We start from the raw sequence: 20,949 nt of genomic DNA on the forward strand, positions 1-20,949 counted from the left end.
GCTCCATCAGGGTAATATTTCTTAAAATAAAAATGAGATGCATAAGGAAGGAGGTGGAACAAAGAAAAGCAAACAATCTTCCTAGGAGCCAGCGCTCCCATCCAAGCACTTTCCCCTCCTCCTGGGAACCCACAGGAGGCCCAGAATTACCAGTGCTTCGTGCCTGTGGATACTACTGTACGTCATATTGAATCAGACCCATGACAGATCACTGTCTGAGGGTGAGGATGCCCGTGGCATGTGGGATTGTTAAGCACGAGCCTTGGAAGGAGGCCTTAAATTTGAGGGATCAGATGGTTTGGCCCATCAAGGCGGTGGCGTTCAGCTTCCCTTTCACCACCGCTGTGGGCTCTCGTGCAAGGGAAGCATTTTGCAGAGAGGAGGAAAGGAGGAGGAGGGAGGAAGGCATTATTTTAAGAAATGGCACTCCTCCTTGCCAGGAGCTCTCTCTGGAATGTCTTGTTTTCATTTTGTCCCCAGCTTCTTCCTCTGCTCTCCCCACTTTTGCTTCTCTAACCAACAATGCTCATGCAGTGCTGGCTGTCTGGGCTTACATATCTGGGGGCTGCTGTGCTCCTGAGGTGACAGGGAGAAGATGAGGCAAACTAGAGCTTATGCTGGCCCCCCTCACAGGGAGCTGTACAGACCACTCTGGGAGGACCACTCATGGTCCTGTTTTGCTTTCAACGCTAATTCATTGTGTCCTGCAGCCAAGCAGGTTTACTCTCTGCCTTAATTTCCCAGTCTGGAGTATGAGTATGCTAAACTGCCATTCAAGTCACACAACAACCGTGTATGAAACATCCTAACAGAGTTAGGATCCAAACATCCTTAGGACTGACTGGGAATTGACTAGCTCAGCCAGCATCCTGGGCCTCTGTCCCATCTGATCGTGGCTTCCCCTGGGTCTGAGTTGCCTACACTCGCTGAGGATGGTGCTGTTAGGCCAGGCTTGCTCCTGGCAACTGGTCAGGCTGCAATAGAGAGTGACTGCAGCAGGAAGAAGCTGAAAAAAACAGCTGAAATGCAAGGGGTCTGAGTGAACAAGCATCTCATATGTCTCCTGACACCTGCAAGGGCATTAGGGAAAAGCATGCTATCAGCATGCCTCCTGGCCACCTTCTATTGTCAGCAAACAAGGGCGTATCAAGCAGATGATAACCCAGCCAGCCAGCTTGCTGCTACCTCACCCTTCACCTGGCTAAATGTGTAAATTGCTGAGCCACATCACTGCCTCAGCAGCCATCAACCGAACGCACAGCTGAAGGCACCCCTTGAATTCAGACCTCCCACTGACTGGAGAGAGCTCCCTCATTCCTGGCTGGCATGATTCGTGGGGATGCTGGAGCCGGGCTGCCTTCCACTGTACTTTTGGAATGTAAGACTAGGGGAAATATACGTGCCCTTCTGTACGATTACTGTTCCGTGAAGGGCATCCTAGGACACTTTCACAGGCCAGCCATCGTTTTATGGGGCCTCAGATTTCAAAGTCTGCCTGCACTTTACAAGAAGGAAATTGTATGTGTGGTGGGGTTTTTCTTCCCCCTGTATAATCATATGTGCTCATAACAATATCCCTTCAGAATTCGTGGGACGAAGAGTTCCATTTAGATGAAACCAAGCCCTTCATATCTTACTCTTGTATCCGGTTGGTTGCAACAGCTGACTTAATGCCTTGTAAATACCAGAGATAACCTCATCCACACATATGAATGTGAGTCTGGTGTATGCACTTCAGACCAGGTCCAGGGACGTTAGTGCCCCAGTGTCCATTGGAGACCTAGTTCTCAGAGCCTGAGCAGGAATCAAGGAGCTCATTGACACAGACATCAAATGACACCTGGTTAGGCCCTACATCTGAAACAAGTGAGAAGCTGCTAAACCAAGCATCATGCAAAGAGGTGAATGGAAGAATCCAGTTTGTTGTAGCCCTGGATGGCTGCTTTCCAGCAACAGCTTGTGGCCAAGATAGCAGGGCACGGCCTCAAGTTAGCCACCCTGGCGCAGCATTGCCAGCCGACCTCAGTTCTCTGGCAATCCCTGTCATCTCCCTTTGTCATTTCCCGTTCGTGTGGCCTCTACCTTGAGCAATGTACCCAGGTTTGTGGGTGAACCATACCCAGTTGCCTCAGGTTTGATGGACTTGAAAGGACTTTCCTCTGGAGAGAGGTGCAGGGAGGGTCCTAGTGTGGTACTGCTGTTTTGCACTATGATGAACAGTGCAGTGATGCGGGAGACACAGCACCTCCAGAGAACGTCCAGGGCTTTTGCACTCGCTCTCCCACCTCACTTGACATTTCTTTTCTCCTTTCCTCTTCAGCATATTGTATGCACGGGCAGGCTGCGATGGTATCCAGACCCCTCCGTCATTCACTGCATCCAATCGTGTGAGGTAAGCCCCCCCCGCCCCCCTTTTCCCAGCATGAGCAGCCTGCTTGTTGTAGGACTACTCCTGGCAATTCAGACTCACTCCGGCACGAAGGTGGAGCTGGATAGCTTTGAGTTAGTGTTCTCTCTGAGCTGGGCCAGGGCTTGCTGGCTGAGCAGAGAGACCAGAACAAGCATACTTGGGAAAGCGCGGCGATGACAAGTTGGATTTTCAGAGCCGCCATATACTGCCAAGACATCACAGAGGGTGGAGGAAACTCCACGGGTACAGGCAGTGCAGGCATGCTGAGCGTTAGAGGGAAAACAGCCAGATCTCAACCAGGGATTTCCAGATACCACAGATTTTCACGTGTGATTCCTGGCACTCTGGCCTCTGACTGCCCACAGCCCATGTGTAATGAAAGAGTAATTAGGCCTGGGGTTAGTAGCACAGACTCCTGAAGCCGATCTGAGCTTCCCTGAAGTTTGAGGATGTTTTAGATCCGAAATTCAATGGGAATGCACTGATTTTTTTTTCCTGAAACTCCTGTTTTGGATGAAAACTGAGAGTCAATTATTTTACTGTACCCTTTATCTCCAACATGCTCGGTGTCAGTTAGATGGGCATGTAATCCTGCAGTCCACGTGCAAAGCTAACAGACAAATGCAAATGGATGACATAAAGGAATGATCTGTTCAAAGGTATAGATAGTCTCCCACTCAAACCCATCTGTGGGCCTGAGTCCTGCAGGAAGGGATTGGATCACTAATTAGTTGGTGGAGAGGAACATGGATGAGGGCTCAGCAGGGCATTAATGCCTTGGAAAGTGGCACGATGGTGAATGCCATTTCCATATCTCGCTCTGAGTGTACAGTACAGCAACCAGGATGAAGCTGGGGAATGAGATTGCAATGCACTGCTAAGCTGCAGAATTGGGCCAGGTCCTTATAACATATTTCCTTGCTTGTGCGCTTCTTCCTGGCTGACTCAGGAAGAATGTTCTAGCAAAGGATTTCACTGGCAAGGGGTATCCCCAAAAAGTGTGTGCTGACTCCAAGCCTGAATATTTCCTTAACCAGAACCACAGTTCTAGAGTAATACTGATCCAGAAAAGCCCTGTGTGGTTCACACATCCAATCAAAACAACTAGGATTTCCAGCATCGTATATGCAAAACAAACCGCTCCTGAAGAATCTGCAGACGAAGAATTCTTTGCAGAAATTGGTTAGCCACTCATTTCATTTTGAATAATGACCAGGCACGAGAAAATAATAGGCAGCTTGGAGTCAGTTTGCAAAGGAAAGAAAAAACAGGCAGTCTTTGTCAAACACTATTTGTTATTATGATTGAGGGTAAAAAGAAAAGGGGAGGGGAATTTTGGAATGTTGTATGCTGAAACTTTGGGATTTTTACCAAAAAGGAAAATGTAAATGAAGTTTGCACACCAAAAATAGCACTGGGTTTTGCTGATATATTTTTTGACACGCTTCTTTCACTGCAAATGATCGGTTTTGCTCACCAGTTCTCCCCAGCTCCGCTCTTTGTCGACTGAAGTGAGGGTGAAAGGGCAATGTCTATGACCACATGTGATTGTGTGGTTTGAATTTTGCAAGGGGCAGGGGGCATGTCCCCAGGAAGAAAGTTTTATGGTCCAGGAGAACATGCAGCAGAGTTATTGCCCAGCTTCAATGGATGTATTGTATGTGTCCACTGTAATCCACGGGCTCCAAGCATAGGGAAATAGTCTGCTGTGTGCTATAGACATTTCGTGGTTGATTCTAGAGCTTAGCAATGGATCCTCCATGTCATGGGAACACTGCATCTTTCTAAAGCATATCCTTTAATGAGTTAAAAGTGTCCTAGGATGCCCTTCAGCTCCAGGGCAATGGATTTGAAGCAGGACAGGCTTATGTGGAAGAAGAGACCAGATGGTTGTAGTGACCTTCTCTGCGGCTCTCCTGCTAGTGAGCAGGTCAAACTGAATGAACAGAGATGCCTGTTTAGGTGACAGGTTACTCCCCCACGTATCTTTTGTTCTCTGTGAGTTGGTCCTTCCAAAAAAGAAGCAGGCTTTATGTGGTGTGTTCCTTCCTCCCTTCCCATACGGCTCAGGTGAGACAAAGAAGACACATCCTCTGGATGCTCCTTTAGACACAGATCCAGTGGACCTACCTTAGCCCCTCTTCTGTGGTTTCTGCACCTCAGCTTGAATCTGTGTCTCCAGCAAGAAGCCCCATATGAAATGATGAAAAAAAGCCAGATTTTGTGTGTGTGTGTGTGTGTGTGAAAGAGAGAGGGACCAACCACGTGAAATCCCAGCACCTTACAGTGTCACTATCTTGTCATTAGCCACCTCAACACACTCATGGCCAACACAAGCTCTTTCTGTTCCTATGTGCTTGTCATCCCCATCTACTTTTAGAAAACAGTCATAGACAACTGTTCCCACAGCCTATGGGAAGTTAAGGAAGGTAAAATCTTGCAACGTCCTAACAGAAGATGAGGAATCCAAGCTCTTCATCACCCTTTCTGAGGCTTTTTTTTCACCTTTTCTGCTTTCCATTAGTCTATCAGCAAGAATGACCAAGAAATACACAAAGCCTCCTTGTTCTGGAAATCTCTCTTTTGACAGGACCTAGGAATGTATCTGTCATTTCTGCAGTTGCATCAGCTTGGCAGCTCAGAGAGATCCTGAGGTCAGCAAGTACACCAAGATCTTTCTCTCCCTCTTTTATTTCCAGCTGATGAGCTCCAAGCTAACAGCAGATGTTTTACTATCAGTACTCCAGAGCTTGCCCTTCAGTTTTATACAAATGAATGTCATCCTGTTTCTCTCCCTAGTCCTTCAGGTCAACTAATGATTTGTCAGATATCCTGATCCTCCACTGTGGAACAACGTCTCTTTTCTTTGGCTCGTGAGCAGTTTCATCAGCACAGACCTACTCTTAAGATCAGAGCCAATCACCATAATGCTAATCAAGATCAAGCTTCAGATTGTTCCTTCCAGCCTGATCCTTCCTTTTTTGAAAAAGCCCACAGCCACCTCCTCCCTGTTCTCCTCCTCCTCCCTTCTCACATGTATGTCTTTGATTATTCCTTTCATTAGGATTTTTTTCTACAATCTTGCATGTTATTCAGGTTGGCCAAAAAAGCCAAGTTTTGCCAGATGACTTCCCCTCTTTTTTATTTTATCATGGGCTTTACAGTAGTCATTCTCTGGCCGTAAGGAATAACTCATACCAAAACTAACTCATTTGAAGTATTGCACTTGGAGCTGCTGTTTGGCACTGCGGAGAAGGGAGGTATTACCAGTTCCCCAGATCTGACCACAGGAAATGCCCTGAATTTTGTTTCCACCTCATCTGTGCTCACTTCTGTCCCCATACCCTCATTCCTCTAGCTATCCTGCCTTTCTTCTTGTGACCAAAAGCATGGCAGTTCTTGAAAGCCATTTCATTTAGGCGCCAATCTCTTGGGGGATGTGGGGACATCAGACAGTTAGAGTAGGGTATAGAGAAGGCATGGACTATAACCTCTAATCTGTTCTTGCTGCCTGAGCCTCCCCCATCTCCTTTCCTTGTTCTCTTCTTCCTTTATTTGCATGAGGAATGTTTTGCTTTAATAGCCCCTGCTGGATCTGGCTTGGTTCAGCTTAACTAGCCAGCTGTGCCTCTTAGTCCCAGATTCACAGTCCCTCACTTCACATTAATCCCTCAGTGGATGCAGTCTCTGCTATGCAGTGGTCAGAGAAACACTGCTCCAATGGACTATCCAGGTCACCTAAGGTCTGAGTCACCCTTTGGAGATGCTATTGTCTCTCCAGTGACAGCAGAGAGCATGTTGGATGAGGAAGCTTTCTCATCTGGACACCTCGGTTAGGGGAACAACCCTGGGTAAGCGAAATCCAGGCCTCCTGGCTCCTCTTACAGTCTCTCCCTGGAGGAGTCACTTCAGGCTGGGGTATGGGAGCACTAGCCAAGCTCAGCCTCCGACCTACCCAGCCCCAGATGGAGCCCTGCCTCACAAATCTCCTGCTGGAAATTTCAGGTCACTGTGCAATGACATGAGATGAATTCTAACTCATCTTTATCGTACACTGGCGGTGGATCAGTCTGCCTGCTCATCTCTTTCTCTCTGCTCTCCCCACCTCCCTTCTCTTTCCATTAATCTTGTCGTCCATCTGCCTCCCGATCTCTCGTTATGCTTTGCCAAGTTCCCCATTCCCGGAGCGCGGAGGCACGTAGTTCAGCGGATGAGGGAGGGAGGGATGAAAAGCATTCCAGAAGCTCGTCAGGAATACGAGTTAGTGCCGAGTGTGTTTCATGTCTCAACGGCCAGCGGAACATCTCATCCCATGCCATCAATAGAAAAACAGATGGCAGCAAGGGGGGGGGGGGGGTGAAAGGAGAGGACATGCAGAGAGGACTTGGTGCTGGATGGAGAGGGGAATGGAGGAGAAGAGAAACCCCCTTCTCCCTCCCTAAGATCTGGTGTTCTTATGATCTTGGTGTTCTGCTCAGCAGCTTAAGAAGGTGTTTGCAACCTCTGAGGCAGAGTGTCCCAAGCCCAGTATGTGATGAGCTTTCATCCACACTCCTCCCATGCCCAAGAGCAAGGGATAGCTGAAGTGAGGCTGTTGCCTGCAGAGGAGGAAGGAGAGAGGATGTGCAGAGATCCAGGCTACAAGTTATTGCAGGCTGCTCCCTTAGCCTGTTTGTGCCATAATCCAAAATGGTCCCTGTCTGCTACAGTGCCTCTCCTAGGCTGTGTCACAGGCTGGAGCTCTGTATTCCCATTTCTTCCACCGTAGGGGCTCCTCTCTTCTTACGCTGTGGCTGTGGTTTAGGTAATGAAGATGGCTTATTTCATCATCATAATATTTACCTGGTGTTACTCACAGGATGGAGTAACTATCGCCATCCTGCTCCGACAGAGCAAGGAACACAGGCTTCTTTTGAAGCGATCAAAGTAGATATGGGCAAGCTATTCTGGGAAGCCAGTATGTTCTGCAGGACGCTGGCCCTCATCACTCCTGCTCCTCTTCACCATTACATGCAGGTAGCAAAGGGTTAATGGCAAGGCATTTCAAGCAGTATGCTTTGGACAGACCATTAACAGGTACAGCTTCATATTGGTATGGTTGGATCTGAGCAAGAGCTAAAACAGCTATTGGTCTGTCTTCTAGCCTAGCAATTCCTTCCTAATGTGACTCAGTGCTGAATGTGGACTGCCTCTGCAATAGCTCCCTTGCTTCCTGAGATGTCCCATACCTCCAAGTTGTTGAACTGGCTTTTTCTCACCAGTGAGTAGGCTGACTCTCTTACTTGCCTGTGTGTGTAACATTTTCCAGGCTCATTCCTCCCCATCTCCATCCAAGGCCCAGACAAGATGTCGCTTGTTTCCTTCTGTCATGTCCTTAGTGGGTCTTGAAAAACACAGAGTGTGTTAGTGATAGCCAAGAGGAAAGTTCCCAATCTGCAACTACGGCCTGTGCACGAAGCAACTGATGCATGGTTACAGCTCCTCCAAAATCAGTGCTTGGCACCTTCTTCTCACCCCAACCTGTCAGCGTTAGTAGAGCAGGCAACTTTTACTGCCCATTTCCATGTCTGCAAGCAATAGCAGCAGGACTGGGTGTGCGTGAGAAGCCTTCTTATGTTCACCCACGTGTGGCGTTTCTCTGAGGTTAGTAGTAGATACTAGCCATATTTCAATCCTCTAATCCAAGCCATCTGCAGCTGCATTCCACACGCTCTCTCAGATCATTGCCTTCCTTTCATCATCCTCCCCTCCTTATCCCCCTCCCCGCTCCTCTTCCTCTTATCTTATACGTATTCCAGACGCAGGCCTTAGGTAGCCAACCAGTGACTCATGCTGGCCGTAGAGGCACACGTGCTCAGTTGGCTGCCTGCTGCTCCTCTGGAAAAGGACAGGCTACAGGCAGGTTCCCCGATTCAAGTCTCAGAGCTGAAGTATGAGGAATTTGTATGTGCCCATGGTCCTGTGGTGACCCTGCCTCCATTCTAGCCTGCAATCAGGCTGTTCAGAGTGCAGGGCAACATGGTGGATTGAAGTGACCTGGCTTCTGTTACAGAGCTGCTCTCCCCTGCCAGGAAATCCTGGTAGTCTTTGAGCTGAGCTGGCTGCTGTGCTACCTTCTCTGGTTGAGTTTGGCTTTGTTTTCATTTCCTGTGAGCAGCCTTGCCTGTTTGCTGGGGGAACATCCAGATACTTCGGCATGAGATCACTGCCTCACACCTTGGGTGAAGACAGGCCATACCAGAAAGCTGTCGTTAGCATGAACTGCTGGGTTTTTCTCAGGTCTTCCCTGCATGAGGACAAGGTCTAGCTGCCCTTATACATGCTGCTGGTCATGTTATCACAACTGTAAAATACTAACCCATTTTCTATTTTGTGGCTTTCCTGAATAATTGCTATGGAAATGATGAAAAGGGGATTGAAGCATGTCTGTGGTTATAAGTTGTTCAAGAGTCTCTCAGTCCAGAAGGTTGTCAAGAACCATCTACAGCCCTTCCCACTAATATGCACAAAACCCTCACTTGAAATGTCTGTGGCATGTTTCCAGCTTTTGTCAGCCATAATTAACCCTTTTGAAAGCATCTACAATAGGGGCATTGGGAAGTCTCATCTAAAATCAGGGTCCCACTGTGCTTTAATGTTGCCAAGGTGTTGTGATGGGAGGAAGACTGTAACTCACTCGCCTAGGCAAAACACTGCAGCCTGGGCCCAGCTGTAAGCAGCTGTCTCTGCTCATCAGCATCAGTAGGGTTGCAGTGCAGGCCAGAAGCTGAATTTTGTTAAACTGCAACTGGGATAGAAAACTGGGTGTGGAGGCCTCTGCCAAGAAAACAGCATCACCTCAGCCTGTCTTTTTTGTGGCTCCATCTCTTTGTGAAAGATTATATCTAAAGGTGAGATCAGTGATGTCTTATGGCAGGTCAGGGGCAAAAGTTCAGTCTCTCTGTGGCTGGCTGCAGGCAGAGATAACTGTAAGATAGGGGTAGTACGCATGGATGCGAGTAGGATGTCTGTAATGCGGGGACAGACGGGTAAGAGGCAGATAATGGTAAATGTGATCACTGTCCGTGCCTCAGAAGCCTGCAAAGCCCTTCCTGTGCTTGCTGTAGCTAAAACAGCAATGATAGTAGGATATGCTTATTACTGCATCACCTGCAACATCTTAATCAGCAGAAGCCCTTGGGATGGGTAGTTATCTAGTTTTGTATCATGGCAAAGCACAGCCCAGGAAACCATGCAGAAGTGTGACTCTGGTGGGATCCTCTTCGGTTCTCCATGGGCTGAAGACACGGAGGATGACAAGCACCCCAGCTTCTCCAAGGAGACTCTCTAGAGCAACCAGGGATCGCAGCATGGCCAGAATTTAAAGTCACCCTCTTGTGCTGCCGGGGTCATTGCTATTTCACCTTTGGTCTCCTGTCTCCATGGGAGTATTTTGTGACACCTTTATTCAGTCTGCACGCTTCCTCTGCCTGCCACCTGGCTTTGAAAATGTAAAGAGGATCCTACTGGATGTTACTGCTGTTCTTGTAAGCAGGCAAGAAGCAGACCATGCAACTCCTGTTCCTTCAGGGGTCTCACTGAAGTCAAAGCCTACAAGCCCACATGATCCAAGTGACCAAACCTGACTCAGCGCATTGCCCTAGACTTTCGTAAATTCACATCTTGGATAGCATGGGCGCTGTTCATTTCCACATCTCAAGAGGACGTAGCGGCATTAGAGAAAAGCAATCAAACTAATTAAGGAGACACCAGAACTGCCTTATAAGGAGAACCTGAAAAGGTGGGGACTCTTCAGTCTGGCAAACAGAAGACTGCTTGAGGTTTACAAAATCATAAATGTGCTAGATTAAGATGAATGCAGAACTAAGGAGCACTCACTGAGACTGGCAGGAGATTTGTTTAAAACAGGTGAAAGTACTTTCTGCAGCGTGAACACTGAACTCTGAAATTGGCTGCTGCATGAGGCTGCAGCGGTGAGTAGCAGCTGTAAATTCAAAGAGGGATTAAACAAATTAGTGGACATTAGGGCAACAGATACTGAAAGGAACAGACAAGGGTATACCTTCCACCATGCCTAATGCAGTAACTGCAGATGGTGGGGAAGTACAAGGAGCATGGACTGCAAATAGTGGTCAGTCTCACCTACTGTGTCCCAGTGCCACCTCTACTGCCAATGTTAGAGACAGAGTTCTGGGCTAGATGGGCCATTGCTCTGACCTACTTGGCATTGCTTTTGCTCTTATCCTGGCCCATCTAAGCTGTTTATCTAGCTGCAAGCTTGTACTGATACACTATGGGATGCGGAAATTTGTGAGGGGAAGCTAGCAGTCCAGCAATGTGGTTAGATGCTTGTTAACTGTCTCTAAGGTATAGAGGCCTGGAGGATGTAGATCTACTTCCACAGGTAGCTAGTTACCCCAGGCTGTGCTCTCCTCCCAGTCCCCGGGCTTCCCCCAGGAAGCAAAGAAAACCCAAAACAAGGGGCATGTAGTGGTGGCAGAGGTTGTCCCTCTCTGAATTGCACAGCCAAGGTGCCTGGGTACCACCAGGTCCTGTGGCACCATCTATCTCCTGGGAATGTGTGGAGGACTGGATGGCAACCAGGTTCCCTTCCTAATCCCTGCACCCCTTATGGAGTGATACTGTTAAATGGTGCCCTGTTTTGTCTCAGAAGTGGCCTCTGACCTGCAAGGGCAAAGCCTGTCATGTGGGGAAGGTAGAAAACAAGATGGGAAGCTCTGAAAATACCTTCTGGGTGTATTTTCATGCTGCCCTTGCCATGAGCAAGCTGGGCTGGTTAGCACAGGTAGAACCCCCAACAGCGAGTGTTGGAGGAGACCTAAAAAGGCAGATGGGGTTTGCTTGCTTTTCCAAGAAGGACAGAAACAAGGGGATTTGGCTGGGGGGGTGACAGTGGCAGAGAGAAGTGAAATATTTTGCTTTACTTCTTGAACAGTGAGGGAGCAGGGACCAGAAGCAGGGGTCAGGCCCTTCAAGCCACAGCTGTATGTGCACTCGCGATCCCCAACCTGTTGCTACTTTTCTGCCCTCTGCAGCTCAGTTGCCTTCCCTCCATCCCTGCTTGTGTCCTGCTTTCCCCTCTCTCTCAGCTGATCACAGTTCTTGCACCCTGTGACACAGACAGAGGGAGTGGAGGGCCACTGAAAACATCCTCTGAAATAAAAATCAATGAGTCGTTTTTGATAATAAATAAATATTCCCAACCTTAGTCCAGCCAACTGCTCTTCCAATGTGAATATTCCTCTTCAGCTCCTTCATCCCTTGTACATTGTTTTTCTTTCTGTTTAAGATCTGTAACAAGAACTTGGCAGAAACCAGATACAAGTGGGTCAGGAGGCCCTTGTGGTTTTCAGGGCTTGTTTTCCATAACCCGTTCTATCCTGCAGCATATTTTGCACAAGTGGCTTGCCAGGATCTAATCCATGGCTAAAGGCAAGCTGCTGAGACAGTATTACAGGCTCGTGCTAGTAGCATAGGAAGTCCTGCCTTCTCTCACATATGCACAGCACCAGCCCTGGGAACCAAGAGCACAGGGGACCCACCTCTTGGTGCCACCGTGCTTACCAAGAGCACTATTTGCACACGGCATCTTCTTGTGCTCCCCTTTGCCTGTTCTTTCCTGCTTCTGTTTTTTCCTCCCGCTGTCTCCTGTCAGCCCTAGAAAGGATTAGGCTAAGGACCCTGCCATGAATACATCATGGACACCGAAGCTTTTATAGACACCATAGAGGCAAAGACCTGCTTTCAGATGGTGTTCGTCTACACCATCTTTCCATCTCTTTCTTCAGTCTTGTTCCTGTAGGCTGTGGCAATGCCCTTTCTGGATTGCTATCTGCTGAAAGACAGTGTCTCTGGGGACCAAGATAGAGAAACTGTCAGGGCAGAAGAAGTACCTCCCCATTCAGTAGCCTGAGGTGCTATATACTAACTTCTGCAGCAGAAGTGTGTCCGAACCTGATCCTAGCCTGAGACATAAGAGCATTTTCAAACGTGAAGGCAAGGGCCTGCTCTCCCAGTATGGTCATCTACGGTTCCATGCATTCCAGCAGGAGAACAAGCAATGATCAAACCACTGTGCTCTCATCCCGCTCCAGACTCTGTTCTGGTCCAAACTCAATCCAGACTGATTCAACCAGGATCCAGGTGTTTGCAGGAAACCCATGTCCAAGGGACCCTCTTTGTCATGAAGAACAGCTGGAGCTGCAGCTCCTGTGAACTACCAACACTGCAGTTAGTAGCACTGCTTTGTTTATTTACCTTGGGCAGCACAGTCCAAAATGGCACATACGCTAAAACCAGACCACAGGACACCTCCTTCCAGCCTGCCATCTCTTCCTTCAAAAGAGACTAATCGTTGCTCAGTGGGTGCAGGCCACACACCTTCTCCTGTCCTTGTGAATGGCCCTTGCAGACTCAGTTGAAAGCAGCCATTTCTGGTGGTGTGAGGCTAAAGACTCCTGGAAGATGTGTTTGCTGGTGTCTCTCCTGCACAGCTTTTGTGTCTGACACCAAATGAGCAAGTCCACCTTGGCCTGGGATAAAAGCACAATTTGACTTCATTTGTACCAGATCTACTGAAAGCTGGGGCTGATCTTTGAACACGGAGTATTTTTTCTCAAACAAGAAGCCTTTTTTTTCTTAGTGAGGAGTGGGGAGAAGGATGCTGGCACTCAAGCAGAGATTCCTGAAGAACTGAGAAAACGCAATGAAGGTACTCTGCATATTGAGTTGATAAGTGAGTAGCAGGGACACCAGCAAACTCAGAAACAATGAGCATTTCTTCATTTTGATTTCTGGCTGTGTCTGAGAGGATGGTGCAAGTCCACGATTTCTCCAAGAAAGCCATTCCAGGGGCATGTGCCTCCAGTGGTCATTCACTGCAGTTCAACAGGCCACACAGGAGCAGCTCAGGGCACAGAAGCTGGAAGATACAGAAATAATGTATGAAGTACTGGGCCTGTAAGAGTTTATTTTTGTTCTGTCTTCTTCAGGCCACTTGGTCCTAGGTGCTTCTTGCCAAATTTCTAAAGCTCTCTTCCCTCAAGCTGTGCTCACTCAGCCTCCCTCAGTGCAATGGACCAGGTAGCATTCGCTTGCTGCCCAGGGTGGCTCAGGGCACTGAGGCATCCCAAAGAGCTTTTTTGACCAGAAGCCAGCACTGTTCCCTCTCTGCCCCTCTCTGTGTTTTTCAGAGCTGATTTCCTCTTTGCGTGCCGAGAGCCTCAGGAAGGAGAGAGGGAAAGTGAATGTGCTTGGGGTGTTGGAGGGGGGGTGGAAATAATAAAATAAAAGACACACTGCAACAGAGAGAGGGCCAAGAAAAATATTTAATCCAAACAATGAACATTGTCGTTTCCTCCCACAGTCTGCATTCCCAGTCAACTTCCCTGGGCAAGCAGGAGGAGCCAAGAATTGCCGGGCTCTCTGCCTCACCAGTGTTTGTGTGTGTGTGTGTGTGTGTGTGTGTGTGTGTGTGTGTGTAAGGAAAGGGATGTGTCCTGTGGACACTGTGCTGTAGCATCACTTTAAGTAGCTCCTGCCATGTCTGCAGCTGAAAGGACTGAAACAAGCCCAGATTTTCTAAAGGGAAGCAGTGATTTGGAAAGACGTTGAAGGGATAGGGACAGAAAGATGGGAGGGGAACTTTCAGGTACCTAAGCCAGGATGTTGGGGTAGTGGATGCACTGGGGTTTTAACTGAATCAGACCTTCAACAAAGACTTGGGTAGTCTTCATGTCCTCCCAGGGACATGCTAGAATAGCTGCACTTTTTGGAACATTTAGGCGAGTGAATGAGGTGGGGTGAGAAGAAGGGCATGCAGTTAGGAGAAGCTGCCATTTTTCCTACCACTGGCAAAGGGCTATTGCAGCCTCTTCATGCTTCCCTTTATCATTGCCCCTCTGCAAAAGCCTTCACCCCAAGCCTGCTCTACCCTATGACATGCAACAAAAGCACATGCATGCTTTGTGCCCAGGATGCTGCTTCTCCCGCAAGCCTCAGATCCCTTAGACCTGAGGTTGTACCTAGCTCTAGTGGGCTGCTCGAGGTATGTGTCCTCAAGGCCTCTAGTCTCCTTACCAGCTGTGCTGTTGTGGTACAGGGTGCACTGTCAGAGTGACTCGGGAATGGGCCTTGATTTGGACTAACATCCCAAATGCCATCAATTGTCTGTGGTTTCTGACTGTGATACCTGCTAGTCAGGCTCTGGCTATTGCTGGTTTCTTGTTCCTGGTACTGAACATGCATTGCTGTCTTTTGGGGCTGGCTGGATGTGGGTGAGGAGAGGGGCTGGTGTGGATGGACAGGATGGGGGGTTGGGTTAGCTCGAGGGGTTTTTGAGTGGAGCAATACCCAAGTCTATCTGTCAACCTGCAACTATTGCTGCTCTGTGGGTCCCCCCTACTCCAGCCACATATTGAAAGGATCAGCAAGAGTTTGCTCATATCCTTCTGCTTCTATCGAAGGCCCTGCAAATGCAGTGGGTCTGGAAAGACCATACACTCCAGAAGGGGATGCCTCTCCCCGGCAGAGATTTTTTGCCCAGCCACATGCCTTTCTGCCTTGCTGCGCCGTCTCCCTTTAGGGCCCCTTCTATCTCCTCCAACTGATCTTTCAGCCGAAGCTTTGAGAGCCGCTAATCACTCATGAGACGAGCAGAAGCAATAGCGGTGGAGCTAATACAAGAGGCATGGGTCTGACCGCGCAGCAGTGGCAGCTTTTCCGGGCCAGTCCCTGCCCGTGTCCAGCACTGAACTGATGTTCCCGCTGTTCCTCTGGGGTTGCTTTGAAAGTTACGGCTGATGAGGACAGAAACACCTGCATGGCATCAGCTGCAGAGTCTCAGCAATCATCTGAGAATGCAAAGGGTTTGCCCAGCCATGTCTGAGGTCTCAAACATCAAAGCCCAAAATACCAATGCCCAAAGGGAAAGGTGCAAGGACAGCAAAATTCTTGCTGACTTAGAAGCAGCATAAAGGAAAACTACATGCCCTGCTTGGATGGGCTCAGCATTGAAGCAAAAACCATTGCAAAGCCCAGGACATGCTCAGCCTCCCAAAGGCTGGGGGACACGTTTTGTTTAATAAGTCTGGACTTGATCCCCTGAAATTGGGATCTGGGCTTTCTCTAGCTACAGACAAATTGAAATCGCAAGCACTTTCCATCCCGCTCGGGAGCACAGAAGCAGACTTTCAGCTGGAGCAAGGAAGGAATTCTCCCCTCTTTGCTGGGGTAATGTTACATAATTGGCCAGGTGCATGTTGTATTTTTTTTTTTCCACCTTCCTCCAAAGCATCTGGAATAGGTCATTGCCAAAAGCAAGCTACTGGGCCTTCAGGTCTGTTCAACTAGCACAAAACCTGCATTCCTAAGAAATAATGTTCATCAAGTTTTTGTGACATGGCATCAAAATCTGTATGATACTTATGTCATTGTGAGTTATTCTTCACACTCAGCTACCTTCCCCAAATTCATCTTCTCTGTATACCTCCTTCTCCTTGCCCTGTCACGCCCTTTAAAGTTCTTTCATAGTGAATCAACCTACATATAAGGTGGTTTGAAAAGTGTGTCAGGATGCTGTCCACCTCATCAATGACACTGGGAGAAAGAGAATTCAAGAGGCAACCCTAGGACCTGGCATGCTCCCCCACGTTGTCGGACTGTGTAAAAAAAGGCTTGGGAAGGTAGTCAGCGCACAAGGAGAGAGCCAGCAAGCTCAGCCCTGGCTTTGAGGGATCTGCAGGGACAGTGGAAAACGTGTACAAAATATTGCTCCCTACACAGCATCTCCCAGGAGCTGTGAGTGAAAGGATACAGCAAAACACTCTGAAACACTTCTGCCTAGGAAATCACACAGTCTAAACAGACAACACATACCTGCGTGCAGAGCCGAGCAGGCTGCAATGCAGCCCTGCGACTTGAACGATCTTTTCTCAGATTCCTCTTTTTCCTGCAATGTTTTTCCCTCTTTTTTTTTTTTTCTTGTTTCATCTGTGTCTATTCCCAGTTTTGAGAGCATGTGTTTTTTTTAGCGTATTTAAATTGCCAAGCATTTGATTCACGGTTACTATTTTTGTTATGGTAGCACAAATATCAGGCTCCACAGTGCCAGATGCTGTACCTGCATGTGCTAACACATGCCCTGGTGAAGCTACTGTCTGAATAAACAAGGAAGACAAACAGCGAGAGTGGGGAAATTCGCTGACACAGCCCAGCTCGCTGGCTGGCTCCAGCAGCCCTGAGGTGTCACACAGCCTAGCTGAGAAGTCCCATATCACTAATTCGGTGTGAAGCAGTTACAGCAGTTACCTTAGTCACTTTTTCCCATTTTATACAAGCTGTTTGAATCAATCCTTTTTTTCCCCACGCTTGAGGATGTATATTCTGGCAATTGAAACTCAGCTGGTCATTTTCCTGGATCACATGCACTTGCCTTCACATGGCTGCATTTGCCTTTTCACATTTTCTCCAGATCTACACAGTTTTTTTTTTTTTCCTGCCATCATCTTAAAAAGTTGTCAAGTATTTTTGTGAGTCGCTGACATGAGCAAACTTCCCTTCTCCCACCACTGGCATTGCTTTCTGTGGATCCTAATTTAGAGTCACATGGCTCAAATGTAGCCTGAAAAAAGGCCATGTGCATCTTTTGCACATGCACACTCACATGTCACGCTGCACTGGAAATGGCTGTTCATGCAGCCGGTATCCTCTACTGCCCTGCCTCTTGCAAAACCAAAATGAGATTGATACAAGTATGACCAAACGAACATCAAAGCCCACACCTGTAGCTTCATAAATGAAGGTTGATGCATCAGCATCTTAGTTTTCTCATTCTGCTTACAAAGACTGAAACCAGCTGGAGGTCCCTGAGAAGCCAAACCAACGGGATTCCCTTTATCTCCCTTGGAAAATTACTGAGAGGTGCAGCTCCTTGCTAGCCCAGCTCTGATTGCTATCTTGAGTTGTTTCAGGCCCATATAAGTAATGAAATTCTCCTGCCTCATCAAGAAACAGATTTGCAGCCATCTCCTAGGACAAAGTACCAGTTACTGTGGCAGTGCAAGAGCCATACGCTGGGTCATGGAGAAGCAGCAGAGTTTGCAGTGTTAGCTACAGCTTAGCTGTCCTTCCTTACTAGACTCGGCTGTGCTCCTACGTCCCATTACTTCTTCCTGCCTGGGCTCCTTCTCAGGGGGTTATGCTGACCCGGGATGGTCCTGAAGTGTTTGACTCCAGTGGAGATGGGAAGAGAGAGGAAGAGATGTCACTCGAGTAATATACAAATGCCGTGGGGCTCCCACTGTGATGGCTGGCCTGCTGTGCTCTCTAGATTAGCCCAGGAGCCTGTGGATGGTGTATGTGAAGGGTCTGGATAGCTCACTGAGGTACAGCTGTTTCAGAGATGAGCCACTGTTGCAATAGCAGCAGGCTGAGGACAGGATGTGAGAAAGCATCTCAGCTCAGGCCTGCATTGGGTAGGCATGGTCACAGGCCCTTTGCTTGAGCAGAGCCAGTCTGACCTGTACCATGCCGAGGCCAGGGCCATTTTGTCCCTTGAGATGCTGACAGAAGAGAGACCAGAAGGAAGAGGCCTGGAAACAGGGGTAGATATAGATATGGAGGTAGATGTAGAGCCTCCACTCAGGAGAGGCAACCGAGATAGCTGCAGGGAGCCTGTCCAGCTGTGCAGAGCAGAGCCATTGGTCCCCAAACCATGCATCTGGCTCTCTTGAGCCTCGAGTCCAATTAGTCATTTTTTATTTTCCCCTCATATGTTTTTCCAATGTAATTTGGAGCATGAGTTGTTAAGTTTCCCCAACAAGTGTTGCTATAGGAGTCTGTATTTGTTTAGGGTGGGGTACGGGCTCTGGCGGGTTGAGGGGAGGGGGCAATTAGCCCTAGTAGGTGTAGAGAAAAAGCGAGAGCCTCTTGTTCTCAGTCCTATCCCTGTCTCTGTCCTCCCCCCACCTTGCACACAAGACACGATCTGGAAATCATTTTAGACCTGTGCAGCCGGGACGGGCAATCCTCCTCAATAATTATATGGAAACTACAGTAGAAGTGGGTTTTGTTTTGCCAGTGAGTCATGACATATGGAGCAAAGCTCAAGGAAAAACTCCACCACATGGAATGCTACAAAAGCAAATCACACCCAGAGCGCTTTCCCCGCCAGCGGCCGGGTGAGCCCCTGGCCGGTCCCCTGCCATCAGCCCCCCGCACCTGCCAGCTCCAGTCTTGCTCCCGCAGCGGCCCCAGCCAGCCGCAACGGCATGCAGAGCCGCTTCACGGCTCAAATGGAAGCCTTCTTTGCTTGCGATTGTTTAAGACCTGCTGGCAGTTTTCACTGGAAGAGGAGTGTTAACCCTGTCACCTTGCTGAAATTCCGGTGTGGGGAATTACACCCTGACATCCTCTGGTCTTCAAACAGAAGAAAGCAAGCCTAAAAGACCCCAGTGCTGGGGCCCAGCTCGGCCCTTCCAGCTGCCTCCAGCAGTAGGTCAGAGGGCAGCCTCTGGCAAGTCACTCAGCCCCTCTTCCTCAGTTTCCCCATGTGAGAAATGGCACCAGTCTTCCTCTGCTTTGCTGAGGGGCTGGAAGAGCTAATGGCTTCAGAAAGCTGAGAGGTGAGACACCCTATGCAGACAATGTTTTTCTCTGGGGTTGTCCTGATTTGCACATGTGTCACCAAAATAAGCTTTGTGAAGGACTTTGCTTCAGGGCTTTGTGTGCCTTCTGGAAACTAAGCTGTCCTCCCTCATCCCTTGGGAGCTCAGGTGCTGCAGTTCTTTGAGGGCAGAAAGCTCAGTGGGGTGGTATGAACAGAGGTATCTAGCCATTGGCTACATCTGGCCAAGACTTGGCTACAGTGGCTGTACTGCCATTGAGCTGTAGGAAGCAGGTGTCATAGCGATGGCAATGATGGGCATCAAATCACTTCCCCTGCCACTGCTTCTTTCTGGATGCTTGAGTGAGTTACGTAACCTTGCTATACCTCAGTTTCCCAGCTGTGGAAAGGTGCGTCCTTTCTTCTTCTCATGCAAGATCTTCCAGGCAAATGCAACCTCTCCTTTGATGCTTGGATTTGGCCCAGGGATTGTAGCTGTGACTGTAATATTGCTACCATTGACAGATTCATTGGTTTGCCATAATCCTGGCTCTTGTTTCCTGCCCGTGGTGAAAGAAAAGTGATGTTAACTTGCTTTGGGCTCACTTCTGGTCCTCGTGAGTCATGATGGCAAAGGCTACATCAGTAACCTGGTTTGGTCATAGTTTTCTCATGGCAATAAGTGCCAATATCACCCGTTCTTGCATGTTGTCTTCAGTGTAGTGGATACAGGCCTCTCATGCTGTGGTGACCTTTCTCAGCCCAAAGTTGGTTGGCTTAGTGGTGCTACTGGTGAGTGACTTTCAAAGGGAGGGTTCTGGTACATTTTGCGAAGCCCAGTTGTCCTCTGAGGCCACCAGATGCAGCGAATTGGAACAGGCACTTTCATGAGCAAAGGAGTGGCCAGCTTTCTGCCAGGAGCCTTGCTGATGACAGCAGTCCTTCTGGAGTATGGCCACTGTTTCTGGGTCAGCAGCTAAGAGTGCAGAGCCTAGACCTAGAGAAGCATTTCATTACTAATCACTCAGTTAATGAATGGCCTCTCCGTTCTGTTAGCACGTTTATTTGTGACTTGGCAGTGCTGATGTGTATCTATGATAAATAAACCTCAGTTGCAGATTGTTCCTGACAGTTCATTGCAAATGCTTCACATGCAAGTTATTTAGTTACACCAGTCGCACAGCATTGTTTCTCAACCCCAGTTGGCTGCTTCTCAGCCCTAGTTGTTTCTCTTCTCTAATCAGATGCGTCATGTAACTAAACAACAATAAAACGGATTTCTGAATGGCTGTTTGTGCCATTTAACATTTCTGGTCAGAAAGCCATTCTGCTGGAATAGCTTTCTGTTTCCGTGTTAGAGCTGAAAGTAAAGAAAGCTTGTTAATGATGGGCCATTTATTTGAGACGCACCAAGGCAAGCTGAGCTCTGTAAATTCCTACTGATTCAGGTAGACCCCACAGTGTTTCATAGCAGAGCAGCAAAGAGCATTGGGCTATGCCACACAAAGAAGATGCACCATATACAGTCACAAAGCATACACAATATTGACGTTATTCTGATAATGGAAAATCCCCCACTATAGAGCAAGTGGGCTTTTCAGAAGTGGCCATGTGATTTAGGAGCAGAAGTGCTGTTGGCTTGATGGGAATTTGTTCTCCTGGATTACCTGCATACTTTGGAGATGTCTTCTCTGAGTTAGAGATGTTCCCAGAACATGAATATTAGCAGCAATGAACGCATTTGCAAGTCCTAGTGAATGACCACAGGCGTTTGTCCCTCTGAATTGTTTCCTGCTTAGCTCTTAGGAAGGCCACTCAACCATAGAACTTCCTTACACCATCCTTATAGAGTGGGATCTGGGCCATGAAGAGGAGAAATGGAGAGGAAGGTGGCCATCAGTGAAGATGGAAAGTG

General features: G+C 48.3%; 1 protein-coding gene across 1 annotated transcript in view; it reads left to right on the forward strand.

Moving 5' to 3' along the window:
• PAPPA2 (pappalysin 2) overlaps positions 1-20,949 on the forward strand; it is a 116,631-nt gene that overhangs the window by 92,449 nt on the left and 3,233 nt on the right. The window contains exon 20 of the mRNA XM_068952541.1: positions 2,321-2,392. Within this exon, the coding sequence (XP_068808642.1) occupies positions 2,321-2,392 (72 nt within the window). The remainder of the gene's footprint in view (positions 1-2,320; positions 2,393-20,949) is intronic.

The sequence above is a fragment of the Struthio camelus genome, chromosome 8, assembly GCF_040807025.1.
Source record: "Struthio camelus isolate bStrCam1 chromosome 8, bStrCam1.hap1, whole genome shotgun sequence".
NCBI lineage: Eukaryota > Metazoa > Chordata > Aves > Struthioniformes > Struthionidae > Struthio > Struthio camelus.